General features: G+C 45.0%; 1 protein-coding gene across 1 annotated transcript in view; it reads right to left on the bottom strand.

The window, feature by feature from the left end:
- Positions 1 to 19,775, bottom strand: part of THBS4 (thrombospondin 4) — a 62,529-nt gene extending 42,754 nt beyond the window's left edge. Inside the window, exons 1-2 of the mRNA XM_007518680.3 lie at positions 19,392 to 19,775; positions 10,441 to 10,644 (exon numbers count right to left, since the gene is read on the bottom strand). Of these exons, the coding sequence (XP_007518742.2) occupies positions 10,441 to 10,644; positions 19,392 to 19,479 (292 nt within the window). The 5' untranslated portion in view covers positions 19,480 to 19,775. The remainder of the gene's footprint in view (positions 1 to 10,440; positions 10,645 to 19,391) is intronic.
- Positions 19,776 to 24,335: the final 4,560 nt, after the last annotated feature.

Below are 24,335 nucleotides of genomic sequence, written 5' to 3'. Positions count from 1 at the left end.
ATGAGAGACGTCACCCAGTGACAACATCTGCCATGGAGATCACTATTTCCCAATGAAGTGATTGCTACAAAATTATTTTACTTAAAAAAAGAACTGGTGTAAGACCAGTCTAGACAGCCTAATTAGAAGGCCCTTCTATGAAGTAAGTACAACACCTTATTTCCAGAAATAAACTATTGGTAAAGATCCAAAAAGTGGGAAATTAAACCCAAGCATATATACTAATCTATTAAAATAACAACAACTTCTATTTCACTACTACTGAGAACCGTTTTTGTATATTCCTAGTATTATTTGTTTACAGGCTAATTAACACAATCTAGATCACCAAACTCCAGTGAGGTCACAGACCTGTATGCCTTCTGTTTCCTTATTCTACTTATGGTCATGACCTCTCTTCAGATACTAACAGTTTAAAAAGATACACATGGTGGCTTAAAACAAATACCTTTGGTTTTTTTCCCCTCCAAGTTGAGATTTCTGTGGAATTCAAAGGGAACATATTTTCCTAGGCCTTCTGCCTACTTGTAACAGACCTTCCAGGACCTGTGAGCCATGATTTGTTTTTGTAAGTGAATAGTTGAGTTCGATTGTATAACTCATACTAGTGGAGTACTTTGTATCTAACAGGTGCACACGGAATGTTGTGAATATGAACTCCCGGCTGATTTGCAGATCGCATTTAAAGTGTTTTACATATAAAACCAGAATAAAGTTTGGAGAGTGACAATTCAACATTTATTATAGGCAGCAAAAATTACTATCGTATCTGTGCTGCCAGTTAAGAGAAAGTTCGACTTCTGCTGCAATGCAGAGACAAGGCTACACATCCCTCATGTGACAAACAGCAGAAGGAAAGAAGGAGCCAGAGCAGAATGATGGGGACTTCCATCTTCACAAGGTCTGGTGGCAGACAGATTATCAAGTGCTTCGACATTTACCATTCTTCATCCTTGATTCAATAGTTCCCATTTCTCTCATGGCTTCTATTTTTCACTTTTATGGCAAATTTCTTACTCTGATCTATCTATACTTATTTTTATCTTCGGAGCAGTTAGACTATCCCAGAGGGCAGCCAGGCACTTGCTCAGAATACTCCTCATTTTCACATCAGCCATGTGGAATCTGGAAACAGCCTGAAACTCTGGCCCCAGGAGCCGGCAACCTGCTCTGGGGGCGGTACCACTCAGAAAGAGAGAGTAAGACATGGTTTCTGCTCTCTCTCTAATATTTTATGTATACATTTATTTATTTATTATTGGATAGAGACCAAGAGAAATTGGGAGGGGGGAGGTAGAGAGGGAGAGAGACAGAGAGACACCTGCAGTCCTGCTTCACCACTCATGATGTTTGCCCCCTGCAGGTGGGGACCTGGGAGCTTGAACCTGAGTCCTTGTGCACCGTACTGTGAGCACGGAACCAGGTGAGTCACCCTGGCCCCCTTTCGCTCTGTCTCCAGATTCCTTTTGCCCAGTACTCATTATTTTTACCTTAGCGCCTCTCTCTCTCTCTCTCTCTCTTTCTCTCTTTCACACATACATACATACACACACACACACACACACACACACACACACACACAGCAAAGTAAATAAAATAGGAAGGAAATACTATAGAGGAAGAAAGACAGTAACTGGTGCAGGGCGGTGGCACAACTGGTAGAGCGCACATGTTACCATGCACAAGGACCTGGGTTCAAGTCCACCTGCAGGGGAAAGCTTCACAAGCAGTGAGGCAGTGCTCTCTCCCTATCTCCTCCTACTCTCACTTTCTCTATCCAGTAAATAAATATGTTGAAAATGAAGAAAGATGGGGGCGCTGGGCAGTAGTGCAGAGGGTTAAGCGCATGTGGCATGAAGCACAAGGACCAGTGTAAGGATCCCGGTTCAAGTCCCCAGTTCTCCACCTGCAGGGGGGTCACTTCACAGGTGGTGAAGCAGGTCTGAAGGTGTCTGTCTTTCTCTCCCCCTCTCTGTCTGCCCCTCCTCTCTCCATTTCTCTCTGTCCTATCCAACAACAGCTATGATAATAATAACTATAATAACTACAACAAGCACAACATCAAGGCCAACAAAAATGGGGAAAAAGGGCTTCCAGGAGCAATGGATTCATGGTGCAAGCACTAAACCCCAGCAATAACCCTGGAGGCAAAAAGAAGGAGAAGGAGAAGATGAAGGAGGAGGAGGAGGAGGAGGAGGAGGAGGAGGAGAAGGAGGAGAAGAAAGATGGTAACTCTCCCCTCCAATAACAGTGAAAACTAGCCTCCCCCTGCCCCCCCTGCCCCCCCCCCCCCGAGCTAGAAGGAATGGCCTTTTTCTGGGCCAGCACACCTCCACCCTTCCCCACCCTGGGGAGAAAAAAACAGCAGTAACTGGGTACAACTCTTGTTTCTTCAGCTGGGGCACATTCAGTCCTCTCTGGCTCCACTCTGGATCTGCGGAAACAAGCTTGCTCAGGGATTTCATCCTCACTCTCCTAGGCTAGTACAAAGAGCTCAAACACATCTGACGAGAACTCGAGGCCGTCAGTCTTCCAGAGACACTTCTGGCTCTGCCCTGTTCAATCTCTACTTTTTCTCTGTCAGATTCCTGATTCATCTTCCTAGGACTTTGATCTTTCTGCACCGTTTTTCTTGACTGATAGCTTGAGCTGCTTCCAAAACTGTTTTTTTTTTTTTTTGACCAAGTGACTGTCTTGTCAAAGTTTACACAAACAATCCTGATAGCATTCTATCATTCTCTATACACCATCTAAACTTATCCTATGATCTTCCTGCCATGAAACCAAACTGAATAATCTGTTCCATGTTCACCCTTCTCACCCTCCTGCCTCTTTCTCCCTGCACCCCTGCTCTCTCTCTCACACACTCACACACTCTCTCCTCTCTCTCTCTCTCTCTCACACACACACACACACACACAGACACACACACACAGACACACAGACACATTTATATTTCTGTCATCCTCCTTCCTGTCTCACTGTCACTATACATCTGAAGCAAAGACCCAGCTCCGGTGTGCCCAGTATTGGATTCGTCTCTCAGAGCTGAAGGTTCTCTCATTCATCTGCAAGACATTCCCCTCAACCTGTACTTTTCCAGGATTTGGGGATTCTAGTCATGGCTGAGATACTTAACAGCTCTGTGACCTTGAGTATCTGCTACTTTCGCTGACCCTCATTTCCTCGCTTATATGGGAGATGATGGTCCTCATCTCCTTCATTATTTCTCTCAATTTTTTTTTTGTTAAAACAGATTTTATTTGCTTAATTTAAATGAGAGAGATGCAGAGAGATAGCTAGAGGGAGAGAGACTGAGACCAGAGCACTGCTCACCTCTGGCTTATGGCAGTGCTGAGGATTGAACTTGGGACTTGGAAGCCCTAGGCATGAAAGTCTTTGTTTATTTTCATGGGAGAGAGAGAGAGAGAACAGAGCCCCACTCAGCTCTGGCATATGCTGGTACTGGCGACTGAGTAGGGAGCCCTGGAATGCAAGTTCTTTCTACTACCACTGTGCTACCTTCCAGGTCCTAAGGCTCATCTTACTATTAGTGGAATTAGGAAAAGAAAAAAAAGACATAAAGAAAGAAAGAAAGAAAGAAAGAAAGAAAGAGAAAAATCTGCCCTTCCTACTTCACTTTGCTTTTAAATGGAAGTCATAATAGAAAGTACATAACTATAAACCGCCCCCAGTCCCCACCTGCAGGAAGAAAACTTTGTGAGTGGTGAAGCAGTGTTGAGGTGTCTCTCTGTCTCTCTCCCTCTCTGTTACCTCCTTCCCTCTCAATTCCTGGCTGTCTCTGTCCAATAAACAAAGTTAATTAAAAAAACTTTAAGAGAATTAGAAACTGATAATATTTTGTCTGTTTGGGCAAAGGTTTCAGGGCAGCAAAGTGGTAAAGGCAGCCGGGACTCTCTGCTTTGTGTCGCAATAGCTCTGCCTTTTTGACACTTGGAAATATATGACAACGGTCACCACTATCAACAACACCTCGTCTTTTTAATGACTATCCATTAAAAAAGCCACCTGGCTATTAATGTCTCCTGTGACGGATATCCCTGTTGCCTCTGTTTATCTATCTTGAGACCCCATACACTAGGTCTCTGTAACTTTGTGCTTCGGAAACACATAGAAAAGGTCAAAGGTCACACTGCTTATCCTGAAAGCACCCAGGGTGTGATAAATGCAGTCTGCAGGTTTGAAGTTTTCTGCCAGCGGTCATAACAAAGGTAGTTAACAGAGTGCGTGTGCACAGAGAAGTTGCCTGGTGAAAGGGGGAGAGCAATTCTATTAGACGCCTGCACATGGCTTTGTATTTTGAGAAATTATCAGATCTGTCAAATGTATACAGCTCTCTGTTAGAGGACTAAATGATAGGGACAGAGTCCCAAGGTCACATGAGAGAGAATCTGCAAAACATTGTCCTAAGTACCGACAGGACCTCTCGAGCTCTCAGAGAGTCACGCACGTGAGCATTACAAGTCACACAGCTTAATAGATCACGTCACAAATCCCTTCAATACAAGCACAGCTTTAAGTCAACAAAGATAACTCAATTCGGAAGGTACCTGCTTTGCCACACCTGCAATGCAGGTGGGAGCCCAGTACCCACTGCAACAGGGGAGACTTTGCTGGTGTACTGTCTAGCCCTCTGTCCTATCTGTTTTGACTTGTCTGAAAGAGTTGGTCTGGGCTGGTGACGCCCCAGTGGTTACACACTCAAAATGCAGGTCCTAGCAATAAGGCATTCATTACTTTGCAAAGACATCCATTTCACTTTTGGATTCCTGAAGATATTCCCAGGGCCTGCTGAATGAACGTCTGCTGTGTATGATGTTCAGGGTTTGAACTCTAGCACCACGTGTGAGCACAATGGACTGTACCAGGTGAGCTCCGTGGATGGCGGACAGGTGCTGTGGAATCTCTCCTCTCTACATCTCCTTCACTCCTTTCTCTCAGAAGATAAAGACAATGTGCTGGGAGCCTACTGAGCTGGGCTGCATGTGTGTCCATTCCATATCGCTACATTCATCTGCTCTAGTCTTACCTTTAGGTTCCTGAGTAGTAAACAGTTTGTCCTGCTTTATGTCTTACCGCCTTTCAGCCACCGAGTTGCAGATGCTACTATGACACCAACTTGACTTCTTCCCTGGGCAGACGACCTCATCAATGTGTCCTGGAATCTCACCTCCCCAGAACCCTCCCCCACTAGGGAAAGATAGAGACAGGCTGGGGGGTGTGGATCCACCTGCCAACACTCATGCCTAACAGAGAAGCAATTACAGAAGCCAGACCTCCCACCTTCTGCTCCCCATAAAGAATTTGGGTCCGTTGACAAGGCTGTGAAGGGAACACACCCACCACCCCACAACCCCAAGATAGGTGGACACTCTGGCCTCTTATAAGGAGATCCAGCCCCTCCCCCAGGGTCCTGCCAGGCAACCCCCACCCACTTTGTCACATAGATGTCCCTGTCAAGCTCCCTCCATTCTGGCTCCTGGAAGCTACTCATCCCACCCCACCCTCACCTTCCAATCCTGATGTCCCCCCAGAACAAAAGGAAAGTGGGAAAAACTCATGCCAGTCATGTGAGTTCTCACTCGCCCCCCCCACCCCAATAAAAAAAACAACAATTTGGGTCCATCCTCCCAGAGGGATAAAGAATAGGGAAGCTTCCCATGGAGGGGATGGGATATGGAACTCTAGTGGTAGGAACTGAACACAACTGTACCCCTGCTAGCTTACAATCTTGTTAATCATTATCAAATCACTAATAAAATAAAATAAAAGATTTTCTCTATAAGAAGCCAGTATGTGTTTCTTGTGACTTCCACCAATGAATCCTAACTTTATCCTTCAGAAGGCTACATAGACTCGTCTTTTTCTTAATACATATGAAAGTCTTGAAATACTTCAGTTTTCCTCTCTCAGGGCTTCACTCTGATTTCTTTCTTTCTTTGCCTCTAGGTTTATCACTGGGGCTTGGTGCCAGCACTACGAATCCACTGCTCCCAGAGGCCATTTTTTCCTTTTTTTTTTTTTTTTTGTATGACAGGACAGAGAGAAAACTTGAGAAAGGACAGGAAAAAAGAGGGGGAGAGAAAGAGAGACACCTGCAGACCTGACCTGCTTCACCACCTGTGAACCATCCACCCCGCAGGTGGGGAGCCGGGATCCTTGTGCTTTGTACTATGTGCGCTTAAGCTGGTGCGAAACCGCCCGGCGCCTTCACCCTGCTTCTTACATCTCCACTTCCATTACCCCACCCCCACCATTTTTTATTTTGTGATAATAGTTGGTTGCAAGATTGTAAGATGACAGCTCCCAGCTCCTCACTACCCCACCAGCCAAGTTCTGTTTCTCCACCCGCTTGTATTCACTCATCCTTCACCAGAGCTGAGCAGTGCTCTGGAGGAGGGATAAAAATCGATCTACACACTGTGTGTTATCCGCTTACTCTGAGGTGATGAATTTACACTTATTCTTATTAAATATATTCTGACTGAGGTCTGATTGTGTCAGCCCTGTAGGTAGGACCTGGTAACTGTTGATGATGGAATTCAGTTCGCACTTTGAACTCTTTTTCAGCTTTGTGCCTGTTGTAACTTGCAGTGCGACACCATGTGTCTTCAGTGACAATGCTCTGTGTCTCCTATTTAGACAACACAGCCTTGTCGAAAACCACCCCTTACTTTGCTACAGGACAAATCATAAAGTCTCCTCATTGATCTAGCTAATTCTTGTATTATATTGTTCAGAAAATTACCAGAGAGACTTTATAAAGTCCTGTGAAGGCAAACCAAAAGATGCATTACTGCATCTTTTTGATCAGCTTAGAAACTTTACTGAAAAAAAAAAAAAGTTTGGTATGACTTATATGCAGTCAACTCCTTTGTCTTTAAATAATCCCAGCTTTCTTTGCCCGGGCAATTCCAAAATGCGTGAATGAGAACAACCTGGGAGCACACCCTCAATTTCACGAAAATTCTTCCTTCCATCTGCACATGGAAATTCACTTTTTTAAAAATTATTGATTCACCATTGGCTTACAATACGATAAATTTCAGAACCACAGCTTCACACTTCTGCATCTAATCACTTGAAAACTGAATTCATTCAAGGGCTCCTCATAGAACACAGTGAAAGCCAACAAAGAAAAGGAGCAGTGAGCTGTTAGCACGGGGACATTGTGTGACGCTCCATACATCCGCCGTGCCTCCTTGCTCCCTCTTCCTTACTGGGCCCAGAATTCTAATTTCTTAAACCCTGGCACCTCTCTCAATCTGTTTTTCTTCAGTTCAGAGGATTCAGAACCACTTCTCTGAACAGTCTGACATTTTCTGTCCTTATTTTAAGAAGTTTGACGATCGAGTCATTACTGAAAGTTGATGGGGTTACCTGTTAGCATTCCATCAGATGATCTTTAAAAAAATCCCACTGCATGTGAAACAGCTTGGTGAGTTTCTGACCTACAGATGAAGAAGGGTGGTTTTTCTACAGATGACAAACTGAGTCACCATGTTGCCAGAGGAGCGGTTCCTTCGGGGACCCAGACGGTGGTTCATCCAGTTAAGCGCACACACAGTACAAAGTTCAAGGACCCGCGTGAGGATCTGGGTTTGATCCTGCGACTCCCCATCTGCAAGGGGTATGCTTCACAAGTAGTGAAGCAGGCCTGCAGGTGTCTCTCTCTCCCTCTCCCTCTCTATCTCCCCCTCCTCTCTCAATTTCTCTGTGTCCTATCCAATAAGATGGAAAAATTGTCCACCAGGAGCAGTGGATTCCTAGTGCTGGCGCTGAGCCCCCAGCAATAACCCTGAAGGGAAATAAATAGGAGGAGAAGGAGAATTTCCTTCAGTAGATGTGAGTCAACATGGGCCTTCTCTGGGCTAATGATGGGTAAAAGGTGGGAGGAGTGACAGAACCACCTGCTGAACCACCCCCGATGTTCCTGGACTCCGTTCTCCGAAGCTCAGGTAGTACTGTGAGGTGCTGAGGTACAGAGCAAGCTGGCCTGGGAGCAAGGTGAGGTGAGGGAAGGAGGATGCTGGGACTTGACGTAAAAAGAAAGGTTAGTCCCGTTCCTTCTTGCTTTTCATGAAGGCTGAGAATTAAAGATTTTCACTGCTAACACCTGCAGATTTCAATGTTCAATCCCAACTTCAATCACAGCGAGAGCCTGGAGCAGGAAAAGTGTCCTCTTTGCAAAAGCAAACTTTAACAAATATAAAGGTTACCCAGAAAGAATGGGCCTTGTATTTTTATGAAAAGCAAGAGGCAGCCTGAACACATATCTGTCACATCCCTCAATAAGCAAGAACAGGTGTTGTTCCCCAGGGCATCGAAGGGAAGGAGATGAAAAAGCAGTGACCTTTTTTCCTTGAGAGGAGCCCTTCTTTGAATCTAGGCGATCGCTACGATTTGACAGCAGAAGGAACGAATGACAGACATTTGTAAACTGGCACTTGTAGTCTTATGATATATATATATATATATATATATATATATATATATATATATATATGGAAACACACTTATACATAGTGGCTAGCAAAAGAAGTGAGATTTTTGGTGTATTGCACCAAAGTAAAAGACTCTGGGGTCAAAGGGAGGGTTCAGGGCCTGGAATATGATGGTGGAGGAGGACCTAGAGGGGATTGAATTATCATGTGAAAAACTGAGAAATGTTACACATGTACAGTTATTGTATTTTACTGTTAACTGTAAACCACCAATCCCCCCCCCAAAGAAAAAAAACATTAAGAAAAAAAAAAACAAATTAGTTGAGTAGTTGGAAGGGAGCCTAGTGGTGAGAATGTAGACCTATCATGTGTGAGATCCAGAGTTGGGTCCCTGGTACCATGACACTGAAATGGTTCCTCTGTCTCTCTCTCTCTCTCTCTCCCTCCTCTCTCTCTCCCTCCCTCCCTCTACCTCTTTCTCTCTCAACTTTAAAAATGTTTTACTTTTATTAATGAGAGAGAAAAATACAGAAAGAGAGAGAGAGAGAAAGCAGAAAACTGCTCACCTCTGGCTGATAATGATGTGGGGGGATTGAACCTGGGGCTTTGGAGCCTCAAAGTGTTTTACAGAACCATTAGGCTATCTCCCCCACCCTGAAACGAATCATAATAAAAAAAGGACAGGAGAGACAGTCACTCATTTAGTTGAGGTGCATCCTTTCCATCAAGTCCAGGAAGGTGCTTGCAAAGCTAAGAGTGAGGTCTGTGGAGACATGTGTTTTCAGAGGAGCAAATGGGTCATGTGGATGGCTATTAAGGGGTAAATATTTGTCCCCACACACAATGGCGAAGCTTGCAATGTGATGGTCTGTGGAAGCAGACATTTGGGAAACTTAGGCCTTAACCAGATCATGAGGGTGGGATCTTCATGATGGGACGAGTGACCTTAAAAGAAAACAAAATAGAGGTGGTACAATAGATAAGATATTGGACTCTCAAGTGAGAGGCCCTGGGTTTGGTTTCTGGCATTGAATGTGCCCGAGTGATGCTCTGGTTCAGTCTCCCTGTGATACCTAAATGGATCTTTTAAAATAGGAGACAGAAAAACTACAAGCTTGGGCCAGGGTCTTCCCCAAGAAGTGAATCTGCTGGTCCTTGAATCTTACCCTTCAGTATAGAGGTGGGGGACATCCCACCCATAGGATAAATATATATATATTCTGTGAAATGGTGTGTTTTTAGTCTTACCAAAACTGGGCTTGAAATTCAATAAATCTAGAAGCTTTTTTTGCATAACAACATAAAGTGCTAATTTTTAAGTTGATAGTTTTGTATGGCTGGCAAATGATGTTATAAATATCCAAGTTACCCTTAGCAGAAATAGGTTCCCCACTCCTGTCCTAGTATCATGGAAACTAAGCTCGTGCTGTTTAAGCCACCCAGACTATAGTATATTTGTATAGCAGGAGAAACTGGCTGTAACAGTGACCTGATTATCCTGGGTTCTTTCTCCTCCAGCATCGACCTAGAATAACATGAGAGGGCCAGAGGGTGGCACACTTTGTTAAGCACACTTTTGTTAAGCACACTACACTGCGCAAGGACCCAGGTTCAAGCCCCTGGTACCCACCTGCAGGGGGGAAGCTTCACGAGTGGTGAAGCAGGACTGCAGGTCTCTCTCTCCCCCTCCTCTCTCAATTTTCCTCAGTTTCTATCTAATAACAACAATAATAATAATAGAATAACATGAGAATGAGGCATTATCAGAAAGTATCTCAACCACTAGCAATTATTCACTTCTCCCAGTGTCAAGTCACTCTCCTCATCTAGGTAAATGTACAAGTAGGAGAATGTGGTACTGCAAGCTGAAATGAAGAGAAGATGAGGATAAAAAACAGTACTAGGGAAGGAGACCCCACATCCTGGAAGCAGAAAACGCTGTTTTGAAGGAGACAAGTTCTGCAGGTTTGCTTACCTTTGTTTAAGCGTCCCATCACAGTAAATTCAAAATATTTGCTGTTGTCGGTTGAAGAGTAAAGACCAAAGATGGTGGCTGAGCTTTTAGACTGCAGCTGGAAGGTAGCAATCACATAGAGCTCATTCAGGGTGGGGTCTGTCAGGACCGGCTGGAGGACCACTGGGTTCAGCCTCTGGCTGGACGACGGAAGCAGATCAAAGACTAGGAGGATAAGGAGGAAAAAGATGATTCGTGAGAGGTTTCACACTGGGGCAAACATTGTTTTGGGGGGCGGGGGAAATCTGACAGGAAGCCCTTAACTAATGGAGACTATTACTGTAATAATTTTTCCAGACGGCCAAACACAGCAGCTTTTCCTCATCACTTTTATAGCAGTTGGACATTTGAAGCTGAAGAAACATTGCAAGATATTCGTCACCTGGTTACAGCTCCCAAGAGAAGACTAAATTTGCAAATGCAAAATTGTATCTAACTGAAGAAAGTGGCACCGGAAATGCTCTCATAGAAAGAGTATTAAAGTGGGGGGGGGGGAGGGATAGCATAATGGTGATGCAAAGAGACTTTTGTGTCTGAGGCTCCCAAGTCTCAGGTTCAATCCCCTACACCACTATAAGCCAGAGTTGAGCAGTGCTCTGGTCAAGAAAGAAAGAAAGAGAGAGAGAGAGTGAGATAGAGAAAGAGCATTAAAGGCATAATGTGCAAGAGGAATAGGTTTCGCTTGGGCAGCTAGCATAGTGGTTCTGCAAAAGATTTCCATGCCTGAGGCTCTGAGGTCTCAGGTTCACTCCCTAGCACCTCCATTAGCCAGAGCTGAGCAGTGCGCTAGTTTCTCTTTCTCTGTATCTTTCTCTCTGTAGCTCTCTCTCTAAAATAAAGAAAACATTAAAAAATGCTGTAATAACACTGTATATGTTTTTTAGATTATATACATATATATATATATATTTTTTTTTTTTTTGAGGGGCAGGTAAGACCATTCAATCATGGCTTTCCTTACATCCCAAATAATGAATTTCTGTCTGGGGTCCCTCATGCACCTCCCCACAGTAGTGCTTTCCCGGTCAGTGACAAATGACACAGTGATAGCAGCAGAGAGCAGGAGTCTGATGAGAGAGAGAACGTCAGCTCTTTGCGGCACCTATGTGCTCCCTTTATGCAGCTACAGCTCTTCAGGCTTTCTGTTTAACGATCAGGAGGTGCCTAAGATGTTGCTCTTCTGCGTGTGAGGTCCTGAATTCAGTCCCCAGCCATCGCATTGCCAGAGCCATGCTCTTATGACCAAACGTAAGACTTAAAAAAAAATAATTAAAAAATAAGGTAAGAAATCCTTAAAAATTTTTAAAGTTATCTTTCCTTATAAAATAGAGTCAGAAATACGAAGGGAACAGAGGGAGAGACAGAGAGATATCTGCAGCCCTGCTTCACCACTTGTAAAGCTTTCTCCCTGCAGGTGGGGGCCGGGGGCTTGAACCCGGTTCTTTGTACATTGTAATGTGTGCTCAACCAGGTGCCCCCACCACCAGCTCCCCGTAAGAAATCCTTATGTGAAAGTAGTATGATATGATTTTTATTTTTGACTGTAAGTGGCTGATATGCTCGGTCTACAACTGGAATTTCCATGTGTATTTATGGAAGTTGCTTTTGAGCCAGCCAGCAGCACTTTCTCCCAACATCTGTAATAAGAATGATAACTGTGACAGACTAGTCCAGAGTCATTTAAAAAGCAAAGGTCAAATCTGACTAATATTCCCTAGAGATTACTTAGTATTCTCTGGGTTTCTGTAAATAATATTTGGACATTTCCATTGCCTGCAGGAATTTAATTCCAGTCTCTTGGATACAATGATCTGGTTACTAAATCAAAGGGTGGTAGAACCCATAATTTATAAAGACCTCTTACAAATCAATCAAACAAGCGCCTAATAGAAAAATTGGCCACCAAGTGCAGACACTACCATGATGCCATCCAGACTTCCCTGGGCAGTGACCTCACCAATGTGTCCTAAAACATCACCTTTCTGGAGCCCTATCCCACTAGGGAAAGACAGAAACAGACTGGAGGGTATGGATTCATTCATCCATGTCCAGCAGAGAAGCAATTACAGAAGCCAGAACTCCCACCTTCTGCACCCTAAAAAGAATTTTGGTCCATACTCCCAGAGGGATAAAGAATAAGGAAGCTTCCAATGGAGGGGATGGGATACAAAACTCTGGTTGTGGGAACTGTATGGAATTGTAGCCCTGGTATCATATAATCTTGTTACTCACCAAAAGAAAAAAAAATTTAAAAAGAAAAAATTTGTAGAAAATAGGAAAAAGAACTTTATAAGAAAACAGTATACTGACAAGCACGTATATACATACACACCTAGTTTATAGACTCATCTGTATAGCTAACGATGAAAGAAGAGCTGACAAAAGGTATTATTTTCACAGTCAAATTGGAAAAACACTAAACACAATAAAAGCTGACAGTTAGTGACGCTCAGGGAAGTAGGTATTCATTATATACAGCAGGGGAAGATTTAAACCTGGTTAAAGACAGTTTAGATAACAGCATCAGAGGTCTTGCAACATTCATATTCTTTGATTTAACGATTCTACTTACAGGAAATTTATCCTAAGGAAATGGTAGCTCACAGAATAAATTATCTCGAGACAAGAACATTCACCACCAGTGGTTATTCTAGAGAATTTATTTAGGAAAGGAATATGTGGAAATCCCCTTGGGAGAGGTGGGAACCTGAGGTTCTGTTGGCAGAGGCCTTGGTTATGAAAACATGAACTACCCTCAGCAGAGGAAAAAAGGGCTTGGTAGAGATTAAAGGGACTTGAGCCATTCTGTGCCCTCCTGTGACACTGCAATTAGTCAAGGAATCATTATTTATAATATCAAAATACTGGAAATAAATTGCATACTATGGCCCTAGATAAATGTTGGGTCTTTCCAAAAAGTGGATATTATCAGGGCTGGAGAGCTAGCATTATGGTTATGCAGAAGACTGCTAAGCCTCTGGGGCAGGTAGCAGAATGGTTATGCAAAGAGATTCTTGTGCCTGAGGCTCCAAGGTTCCAGGTGCAGTGCACCACCCCCTGGACACCAGAGGTGATCACTATTCTGGTAAAATGTCCTGGAGCTCTGATTTCCTAGATCCCCGCCCCACTGGGGAAACAGAGAGGCAGGCTGGGAGTATGGATCGACCTGTCAATGCCCATGTTCAGCGGGGAAGCAATTCCTTCCACCTTCTGCATCCCACAATGACCCTGGGTCCATACTCCCAGAGGGATAAAGAACAGGAAAGCTATCAGGGGAGGGGATGGGATACAGAGTTCTGGTGGTGGGAATTGTGTGGAGTTGTACCCCTCTTATCTTATGGTTTTGTCAGTGTTTCCTTTTTATAAATAAAAAATAAATAAAATAAAAACAAAACAAACAAAAAACTTCCATGCCTGTGGCTCCAGGGTCCCAAGTTCAACCCCCAGCACTGCCATAAACCAGAGTTGAGCAATGCTCCAGTCTGTCTCTTTTCTCTTTCTGTTTGCATGTCTCTTTCATTGAAAAAAATTGTAAAGTAGATACTATTAAAAAAAAAATCAAAAGATTTTTAAAAAAATCATCTCTATTCATTTATTGGATAGAGACAACCAGAAATGGAAAGGAAAGGGGGAGATAGAGAGAGAGAGAGAGAGACAGAGAGAGACAGAGAGAGACATAGCTTCAGCATTGCTTCACCACTCGTGAAACTTTCTCCCTGCAGATGGGGACCAGGGGCTTGAACCTGGGTCCTTGCACATTGTAATGTGTGTTCCAATAGGTGCGCCACCACCCAGCTCACAGTAATGAATTTATCATCACAGACATTGGAAAATAGATGGGCAGTTCCTTCAGCACCTCACTGTCCCCAAGCAAGATGGCTGCTGCATAATGCAATTCAAAACATTTTTTTTAATTTCCAGAGAATCGAAGAACTCCATTTCTACCAATGAGAAGGGCAAAGGGTAACAAAGCATTACTCAGTTTATAAGTTCCGTCACCTCTTCACAGAAGAGACATGTGTTTAAGGTATGAGACCTACATTCCATTCAAAGCTAAACTCTGGCTGTTCTTGATTCCCGCCTTGACTATGATTACTTCTGGAATTTCGCTCAAGCTAAATTTACCATCTTTCAATCTGAACGGTTCATCTAAGCCACTGGGTTCTCTCTCAAGAGGCAGCACTGGGATTAGTTAGTAATGAGGCTGTGGGCAACATTTTGAAGAGGAAATGAGACACTATAATTCTCTATGAATGCTATTATGTTTCAGTAACAAAACCAGTATCTAAATACCAGCTTTTAGTGTTAGAGGTGAAATGACTGCTACCAAATTGCCCAACAACCATGGTATGAGAATTGAACACGTATTAATTGAAGACTACCAATGAGGCTCACAGCAGAAAAGGAGGTAATCCCATTATCCAATTGTTGAGCTGATAACTGCAAGACTCAGAGACTCTGTGAGAGGATGGATCAGAAACTTGGCTTAATCAGATCATCTACAGCAACTAATTAGCCGGATAATGTAGGTGTGATAACCGGAGTTCAAGTCTCCATGAAATAGTCAGCTCTGTCTCAGGGGAAGCAGAATTCATACCCGTAGTGCCCGTAGGGCCCGTGAAGTTCTGTGCTCAAAAATCAAAAAATACAGCAAAGATTATTCTGGTAAATTCAAACCTACCAAAACAGAGTCCACAATAAGAAAGCTTTTACATTGTGTTCAAAGCTCCTTTTTAAAATATTTTATTTATTTGTTAATGAGAAAGATAGGAGGAGAGAAGGAACCAGGCATCACTCTAGCACATGTGTTCCTGGGGATTGAACTCAGGACCTCATGCTTGAGAGTCTAGTGCCTTAGCCACGGCGCACCTCCCTGACCACGAGAGAACAGTGTTTTATCCACCACTCCATCTCCTGGACTACGAACGGCTTCTTTTCTGACCCCGCAAGCATGGCAACAAAAGCAATAATGGCTGAGACTTCACTAAACTAAAACACTTCATTGCGCAGCCAGTGAAGCTGCCAAGGAAATGAAATGGCAGTCACTGGAATGGGGAAAAAGTATGTGCAAATCTTAACATATCTGATAAAGGGTTAATCTGAAAAATAAACAGAAGCTCATACAACAGACAATGCCGCGGCTCCAAACTATCTGGTTAACGATAAGCGAAAGATCTGAAAAGAAACTTTGCCAAAGAAGACCTATAGATGACCCCAAGCTGCACCAGCCATCAGGGGATGGAACAAAAACCGCACGGCACCTCCTCACACCTGTGAGAATGGCGGTCACCAACAAGACGAGTGATAACAAGTGCAGGCAAGAGAGGGTGCAAAGAACAGGCCGTCTGCTGCCCTACGGACATGTAAGCTGCGGTAGCCAGAGAGTAGTAGAACCCCCCCCCCAAAAAAAAAAATAGAATTACCACATGATTCAGCAACTCAACATCTGGTTGGGATTTCATTTTTTAAATGTTTTTTATATTTATTTATTTATTTTCCCTTTTGTTGCCCTTGTTGTTTTTTATTATTGTTGTAGTTGTTGTTATTGTTGTTGTTGTTGATGTCATCATTGTTGGATAGGACAGAAATGGAGAGAGGAGGGGAAGACAGAGGGGGAGAGAAAGACAGACACCTGCAGACCTGCTTCACCGCCTGTGAAGCGACTCTCCTGCAGGTGGGGGAGCCGGGGGCTCGAACCGGGATCCTTATGCTGCCGGTCCTTGTGCTTTGCGCCACGTGTGCTTATCCCGCTGCGCTACCGCCTGACTCCCAGGGATTTCATTTTTTATCTCCTTAGATAACAAACACGCAGGGGGCCAGGGGATGGCGCACCGCACCTGGTTAAGCGCACATGTTACAATGCACAAGGACCAGGGTTCAAATTCCTGGTCCCCGCGTGCAGGGGGAAAGCTTCATGAGTGATGAAGCAGGGTTGCAGGTAGCCTTCTGTCTCTATCTGTCCCTCCCTTCTCAATTTATCTGTCTCTATCAGATAAACATAATAATAAAAAAAGAAAACAAAAACACAGGGACTGGGGCGTGGTACACCCAGCTGAATATACATACTAACACATACGAGGACCTGAGTTCAAGGCCCTGGTCCCCCCCTGCAGGGGAAAGCTTCACAAAAGGTGAAGCGGTGCTGTAGGTATCTCTTTTTCTCTTTCCTTTTTCATCCTCCTTTCCCTTCCCCTCTTAATTTCTCTGTCCTATCAAATAAAAAAAATAAAAATAATTTTAAATAGTTAAAAAAAAATAAAAGCGAACAAGAACACCAGCCAAAAAACTATCTGCACCCGTCTGCTCACTGCAGCACTACTTAGAAAGTCGAGACATGGAAACTATCTAAATGCCCACTGACAGCGGCATGGATAAAGGTGATGATGTGATGTGTATGTCATGGAATAGTATTTAGCCAAGAAGAGAACGGAATCCGGCCACCTATGACAACACGGATGGACCCTGATGGCATTATGATAGGGAAAGTCAGTTGGACAGAGACAGACAGACAAATACTCTAAGATCTTACTGATATAACAGAGGCCAAGACAAGTCTAAGTTCATATATAAAGAACAGAGATAAGATGGCTGTCAGAGGTGGGAGAGAGGATATGCAATAGGTGAAGGGGGTCGAAAGGTACAAAGTTCCAGTTATAAAATAAGACACGCCGTGCAACGGACTGTGAGGCATGGTGCTGAAGAGTTAAATAACGGCTGGCATATTTAAAGGCTGCTAGAAGTCGGCTGGTGAAGCCGCTCACTCGAGTATGGTGTGCTGCTTTGCCCAGGTGAGAGCCTGGCCCCCACAGCATCTTTCACTTTCTGTTTTTGTCGAACAAAACAAAACAAGGAAAAAGAGAAGAAGAAAGCTGCTAAAAAGTCTCATCACGAGAAAAAAAACTGTAACTGTGTGTTGGAGAATGTTCACTTGCTGTCTGCTTTTTTTTTTCCACAAAGTACACAATTACTTGATCATGTCGCACACCTTGATAGTGCTATTCATTAGTTACTTCATTTAAAAAAATTCCTTTCAGGGGAACTGGGCAGTAACACAGTGGGATAAGCTCACATGGTGCAAAGCGCAAGGACCGGCATAAGGATCCTGGTTCGAGCCCCCGGCTCCCCACCTGCAGGAGGGTCACTTCACAAGCGATGAAGCAGGTCTGAAGGTGTCTGTCTTTCCCCATCTCTATCTACCCTCTCCCTCTCAATTCCTCTCTGTCCTATCCAACAATAAAATCAACAATAACAATAACAACAACAATAATAACAAGAGCAACAAGTTGGAAAAAAATGGCCTCCAGGAGCAGTGGATTCATAATGTAGGCACCAAGCCCCAGCAATAACCCTGGAGGCAAAACAACAACAACAACAACAACAAAATTCCTTTCAGGGGACACGAGGTGGTACACAAGGTTAAGCACACATAGCACAAAGTGCAAGGACCCACTCAAGGATCCCGGCTCCCTTCCTGCAGGGGGGTCGCTTCACAAGCAGTGAAGCAGGTCTGCAGGTGTCTGTCTTTTTCTCTCCCTCTCTACCTACCTTCTCCCTCTCAATTTCTCTCTGCCCTGCCCAATGAAAATGGAAAAATGGCCTCCAGGAGAATGGGTTTGTAGTGCCGGCACAGAACACCAGTGGTAACCCTGGAGGGAAAAAATAAATCCTTTCTGACCTTCTAGAAACAAAGTCACAGTGAATATTTTAGATTGTATTTCAAACTAGAACTGATGTATTTCCTTCCCTCCCCTCCCCTTGCCAGAATCCAAAATTCTGATTGCCTGGTCTGGAACCAAAATCAGTAGTGTGGAGAAATGCAAAGTTTAACTGGTTGGTTACAGGAGTGGGAAGGGCTGGACTTAAAAACAGCACAGAACATGCCTCCTGTCAACTCTGTGAGGAATAACGACTTTTACTTCTGCCTGTGTGTCTTCTGGACTTTTATTCCCTTGGCCAGCAATAAGCCAACCCAACCTCCAATATCAAACAGACGAAGGGCACCAGCCAATTGGAACTCTCTTTTCTGATTTAAATAATTTCTTACAAAACACTGTGTAAACATAAATGCATAAATGCTTGGTGCCCAAGGTTCTTTCACCCTGTCTTATAACGGAATCTGAGAATCATCGAGGTTATGACTATTACTATTATTATTATTATAGTTACTTATTCCCAGGTCTTCACAGGAAGGACAGGTTTCTTAGTCTTGGGAATAGAGAGAGCAAGTCAACACCCAAGGAAGAAGGCTTTGGGGTCACCAGAGAGAAAGAGAGACAGACAGGAGAGGGAGAGGGAACGGGAGAAGGAAGCGAAGGGAGACTTAGAGTAATGCAGAACCTTTCTGTGGATAAAGGCTGAAAGGAATGCCAGCCAGAATGCGCTGCTGCAGACAGAAACTAGGAACTAGGTCCCCACCCGGAGAGGGACAGAGGGACGGAAGGACAAAATAGCAATCTAGGGCCCTGTGTAAGTTCTGCTTCCCTCAAATGACGGTTTAGGGAATGGGTCTCAACAAAAAGACAGTATTTCAGGGGCCAGGAGGTGGCGCACCTGGTGAAGCGTACACAACACAGTGTGCAAGGACAGGACGTAGGTTCAAGCCCCTGGTTCCCACCCGCAGGGGGAAAGCGTCACAAGTGGTGAAGCGGGGCTACAGGTGTCTCTCTGTCTCTCTCCCTCGCCCCTCTCAGTTTCTTTCCATCTCTATCCGATAATACACAAATAAATATTTTTTTAAAAAATAACTCATTATAAAAAGCCAACATTTTAATACCGTTTCCAATCTCCATATGCTTTGTCTCGGGCCCCAGAGGGACACAAGTGGAGCGCGCCGGGTCCTCCACTCGCCCCGGGCTGAGCGCTCCACGAGTGGGGGGACGCGGGCACCCCGGGCCGGGCCCGAAGCCGCTTACCCTGGGGGGTGGCCTGGGCGCAGGGTCCCGGCCAGGGCTGCAGCGCCAGGTGTAGCAGGAGGAAGGCGGTTCCGCTCCAGGGCAGCATGGTGGCTCTGCCCGCAGGGTTTGCGGGGACCGCGGCGTCGGCGCAACCCGGGTGTCCCGGGGGCGGGTGCCTGGACCGGGCTGCGGGTGAGAGCGCGGGGCGCACGGGGAGCGGGGCGCACGGATTGCCGTCGGGGGCGGCGCTGTGCGGAGCCGGGCGGCCCAGCTCTTTAAGGTCCAGCCGCCCCTGGAGGGGATGGCGGGGAGCGGGGAGGGCCGAGGCGGGGGCGGCCCCTTGGCGCGGATCCGAGTTCTCCTGGAAGAGTGGGGGAGGCCCGGGCCGGCCGCGGATGGGGGCCAAGGGGGAAGCCAGTGTGTGGGGAGATCCATCCCCCCCAACGCAGTCCCGGCTTCATGTGGACTTCTCCGGATGGGAGAAGAGAAGGTGAAGACTGGGTGGGGGGGAGAAGCGCGGAGATGGAAAAGCAAAAAATAGAGAAACGGAGAGGGCAGAGATGGAAAAGAAAAAAATGGAGAAAGAAGCAAAGTGACACTGACCGGCTAGCTCTGAGTGCCACAAGTGTTCTATTTTTTAAACTCTTTTAAAAATTAATTTATTTTCCTCCCTAAAAGAACGTTGTTGAACAGATGTTTTTTCTCATTAATTTTTTTATTATTAGTGATTTAATCATGATTACGATTTTTAAGATAACAGGGGTACAATTCCATACGATTCCCACCACCGGAGCTCCGTGTCCCATCCCCTCCATTGGAAGCTTCCCTATTCTTTATCCCTCTGCGAGTAGGGACCAAAATTCTTTATAGGGTGCAGAAGGTGGGAGTTCTGGCTTCTCCGCTGGACATGGGTGTTGGCAGGCGGATCCACACCCTCAGGCTGTTTCTATCTTTCCCTAGTGGGGCAGGGCTCTGGAGAGGTGGGGTTCCAGGACACATTGGTGAGTCCTCTGCGCAGGGAAGTAGAACGGAATCCTGGTAGCATCTGCAATTTAGTGGCTGAAAGGCAGTTAGATATAAAGCAGGACAAATTTTTTTTTTAATAAACAGCAGCCCAAAGAGCAGATACAACAGGGTCTTTGGGTGGGAAGAAGCTAGGAAGTCTGTTTTAAGTATGTTCCACGGGTCCCATTGTTGTCTTTTGCTTTTTAAATTCCTCTTGGGTTCCCCCCTGAACCCCAGACTCTCCAATTCTATGCCTGCAGTGATCCACACAACAACTGATTTGGTCTCTCTAAGATTTTCACGACTTTTTAAAAAAAAATTATTTATAAAAATGAAACACTGGCAAAAACCATAGGATAAGACAGGTTGATCCATGCTCCCAGCCTACCTCTCTCTTTCCCTAGTGCAGTGGAGCTCTGGGGAAGTGGGGTTCCAGGACACATAGGTGGGCTCATCTGTCCAGGGAAGCCAGGCTGGCATCATGTTAGCATCTGGAACACGACTATTTTAAATGTACTTTTCTCACCGAGTTCTGAGATGCCAACACCGAAAGTTTGGAAGCTTTTGAGTTTTTGGTGGAAAGGGAGCAAACACATCACAAGGAATTTCTCTGGGCAGAGTGATGTGTAGGCTGGTCCTCACTGGGCCATTCGTTGATTGTCAGTAGGCTTTGGTAGGTTCACACCCTCTTCTTTGCTGTCTTCCCCAAAGGGCCACTTAACAGCTTAAAAACATGGGACTGGGCAGGACCTACTCTGCCCTGATCCAGCTTTCTGGTCCTATTCCCAATTCTGAAACCATCTTCCCAGGCAATGCTTTTAGCCTACCTGCATGTTAGCTATGGGGCCCAGACAAAAATTAGTAAAGTCATGGGCCCCATGGAATATACCTAAAACAGAGTTCCTAACTTCTTCCAACATGAAGATCCCCAAATTTCACCTGCTCTGTTCTTACCTTTAGGTTCTTGTTGTTGCGGATATTACATAGACTTGACTTATTTTTAACCATGTATTCATTTTAACACATTCGACTGTAAACTTCTCAGCACTGTCTCACATCTTTTCGTAGTCCCAGTTCCAAGGACAGAGCCCAGCACTTAATAATGACTATCTCAGTGACTCAGGAGGTGGCAGAGAACACTGGAGGAAGAAGGGGGTCCTGAGTTTGATCAGCATCACATAGCCAGAGGGATATGCTGGCTTCCTCTCTCCATTCCCTAAATAAATAAATACACTTTTTTTTTTTTTTTTTTTTTTGCTTCCAGGGTTATCTCTGGAGCTTGGTGCCAACACTTCAATGCTCCTGGTGGCCACTCCCCACCCCCATTTTATTGTATAGGACAGAGAGAAATTGAGAGGGGAGTGGGAGATAGAGAGGGAGAGAGAAAGATAGACATCTGCAAATCTGCTTCACTGCTTGTGAAGCGATCCCCTGCAGGTGGGAAGAGGGGCTCCAGCGCAGATCCTTGCTCTTGGTGATGTGTGCCCTTAACCGGTGCACCACTGCTTGGTCCCCAGTGAATAAATCTTTAAAAGAGAATATCTCAATGATTTAATTGATGATGCTTTTCTTAGTGCTGTAAAGTAGGAGACAAGTTGGTTAAGTGTTAGTAACCCATTTGCATGTGCAGCTGGCTGGAAAAATTTGCTGAATCCTTTGCCTTCCTTTCTCTCTTTCTTTCTCTTTTCCTTTCTTTCTGTCTTTCTTTCTTTTTTTTTTTTTTTGCCTCCAGGGTTATTGCTGGGGCTCAGTACCTGCTCTAGGAATCCACTGCTCCTGGAGGCTACTTTTCCCTTTTGTTGCCCTTGTTTATCATTGTTGAAGGGGTGAAGCAACCCTCTTGCTGGTGGGGAGCTGGGGGGCTCCGACCCAGATTCTTCACGGTCCTTGCCCCCTCCTTTGCCTTTCTGCCGCACATCTTTCCCTTTCCCTCTATGCCTCTGGACTCGCCCCATGCACCTTAACAGGCCAGTAAAACCATCTTGAGGATATGCCATAGTAACCATTTTAAAAAGTGCTTGTGTCTAGAAAAAGGACCAGAAAGCTGGATCAGGGAAGAGAGTAGCTCCCTTATATGGGAAAGTGTCGTATGCTTTACATTGGTTTGTTCTAGCCCTCCCCCGCCAAGAGAATTGGATGAGTCCTGTTAATTTCGCGGGCCTGCTTGGCCCCGCCTCAAGGAACCCCGAGAGAGGGTTCCAGAGTTCTAGAGTGAGAGAGTTCGAGAGTTCCAGAGTTCGAGAGTTTCAGGGTTACAGAGTAAGAGAGAGTTCCAGTGTGGCAGAGTTTCAGAGGGCTCTCAAGTACGAGAGTTCCAGAGTGCCAGAGTCAGAGGGTTCCTGAGTTCGAGAGTGACAGAGTTCCTGAGTTCAAGAGAAAAAGAGAGAGTGCTTGTGCCGCCGCAAAGAGACAGCGGAGTTCTGTTTGGTGATTAGTTTGTCTTAGTTTGTGAATCGTTGTTCCTGAATAAAGAAATACAGCTTCCCTGCCCAGCCGTTGTCTCCGCGTCTCTGTTACCCGCCCATGAAGCTAGCCCGCCCGGCAAGAGCCTTCCGAAATTTTAACAACAGGACTGTAAACCCCATTGATCTGATGACTGTAAACCCCATTGATCTGATGTGATCTGGGGCCCATATTCAGCTTAGGAGCCTATGTGACCTCTGCATCCCTCTAGATCTGAGCTCACATTCTGTGGGCATGAGTAGGAACATTCCAGACTGCCACAATTTCAGGACCCATCTTCCTCAGGTGTAGCATAGAGTAAGTTGTCCACCCTCCCTTCAAAGGATGGAACATTCTCTACCGTTGTTGATCCAAGTTGAGAGCAAGGTCCTATGGGGGCCCACAAAGGGGTCTATTTTGTTGTTCCAGATAGAAATGACAGTGGAGAGAGGGATTTATTCAAGGTCTAGGTGCATCATGTTTGTTTGGGAATCTCAGGACTCCCTGATTAGGGTCCCAGCTGATGGGGTGGCCTGATAGTGACTAAAGAGTCATCGTTAAAGTATGCCAGTCTCTTGCCCTTATCCAGCATTTGCAGTCCTTGTGTTGATAAGGTTAGATTTCGAGTGAGTGAGAGAACTGTAATAGGAAATAGGTGAGGAGGGTATCTAAGTCTAAGTGAACACTATTTCATTATGAACTTTATACTGACTCACTACAGACTATTGTGTATTTTTGCTTTCAGGTATATATTTTGCCCTGATTTATGGATACATGTGAACATATGCTGTATCTTACAGGACCTAGTCTATATCTAGGTTTTTGTACTTTGTTAGGTAGTGAACCTCCTGGAATGGTATTAGAGAATCCTATGAAAGGAAAGGTCTCACTCGAGTAATGAGGGTGAAGGGTTGACATTCCATGTCTGACGTCTCTGGACACAGTCTGAAGTGAAGCATGCTGAGGTGATGCTCAGTGCCTTGATTAGGTTGGGATCAGCTACTCTCTTCCCTGATTCAGTTTTCTGGTTCTTTTTCCAGCCATGACATCATCTCCCCAGACAATAACTTGGATCCACCTACATATCAGATTTTAGACTCAGAGGAAAAAAGAAAAAAAACAACAACTAATATAGCCACAGGCCCTTTGGAATATAACTAAAATATGCCTACTAGCTATCTACAAAATGGAGGACCCCCCCACTCTTCATCAGCACTATTCCAGCCTCTAGGTCCATAATTGGTCAACAATTTGTTTGGCTTTGTATATTAACTCTCTTTTCAACCACCAGGTTCCAGATGCTAGCATGATGCCGACCAGACTTCCCTGGACAGAGGACCCCACCAATGTGTCCTGGAGTTCCGCTTCCCCAGAGCCCTTCCCCACTAGGGAAAGAGAGAGACAGGCTGGGAGTATGGATCGACCTGTCAACACCCATGTTCAGTGGGGAAGCAATTACAGAAGCCCGACTTTCCACCTTCTGCATCCCACAATGACCCTGGGTCCATACTCCCA

The sequence above is a fragment of the Erinaceus europaeus genome, chromosome 11 (genome assembly GCF_950295315.1).
Source record: "Erinaceus europaeus chromosome 11, mEriEur2.1, whole genome shotgun sequence".
Lineage (NCBI taxonomy): Eukaryota > Metazoa > Chordata > Mammalia > Eulipotyphla > Erinaceidae > Erinaceus > Erinaceus europaeus.
Note: the sequence above shows the minus strand (reverse complement) of the source record. Positions and strands in the feature narration are given on the sequence as shown.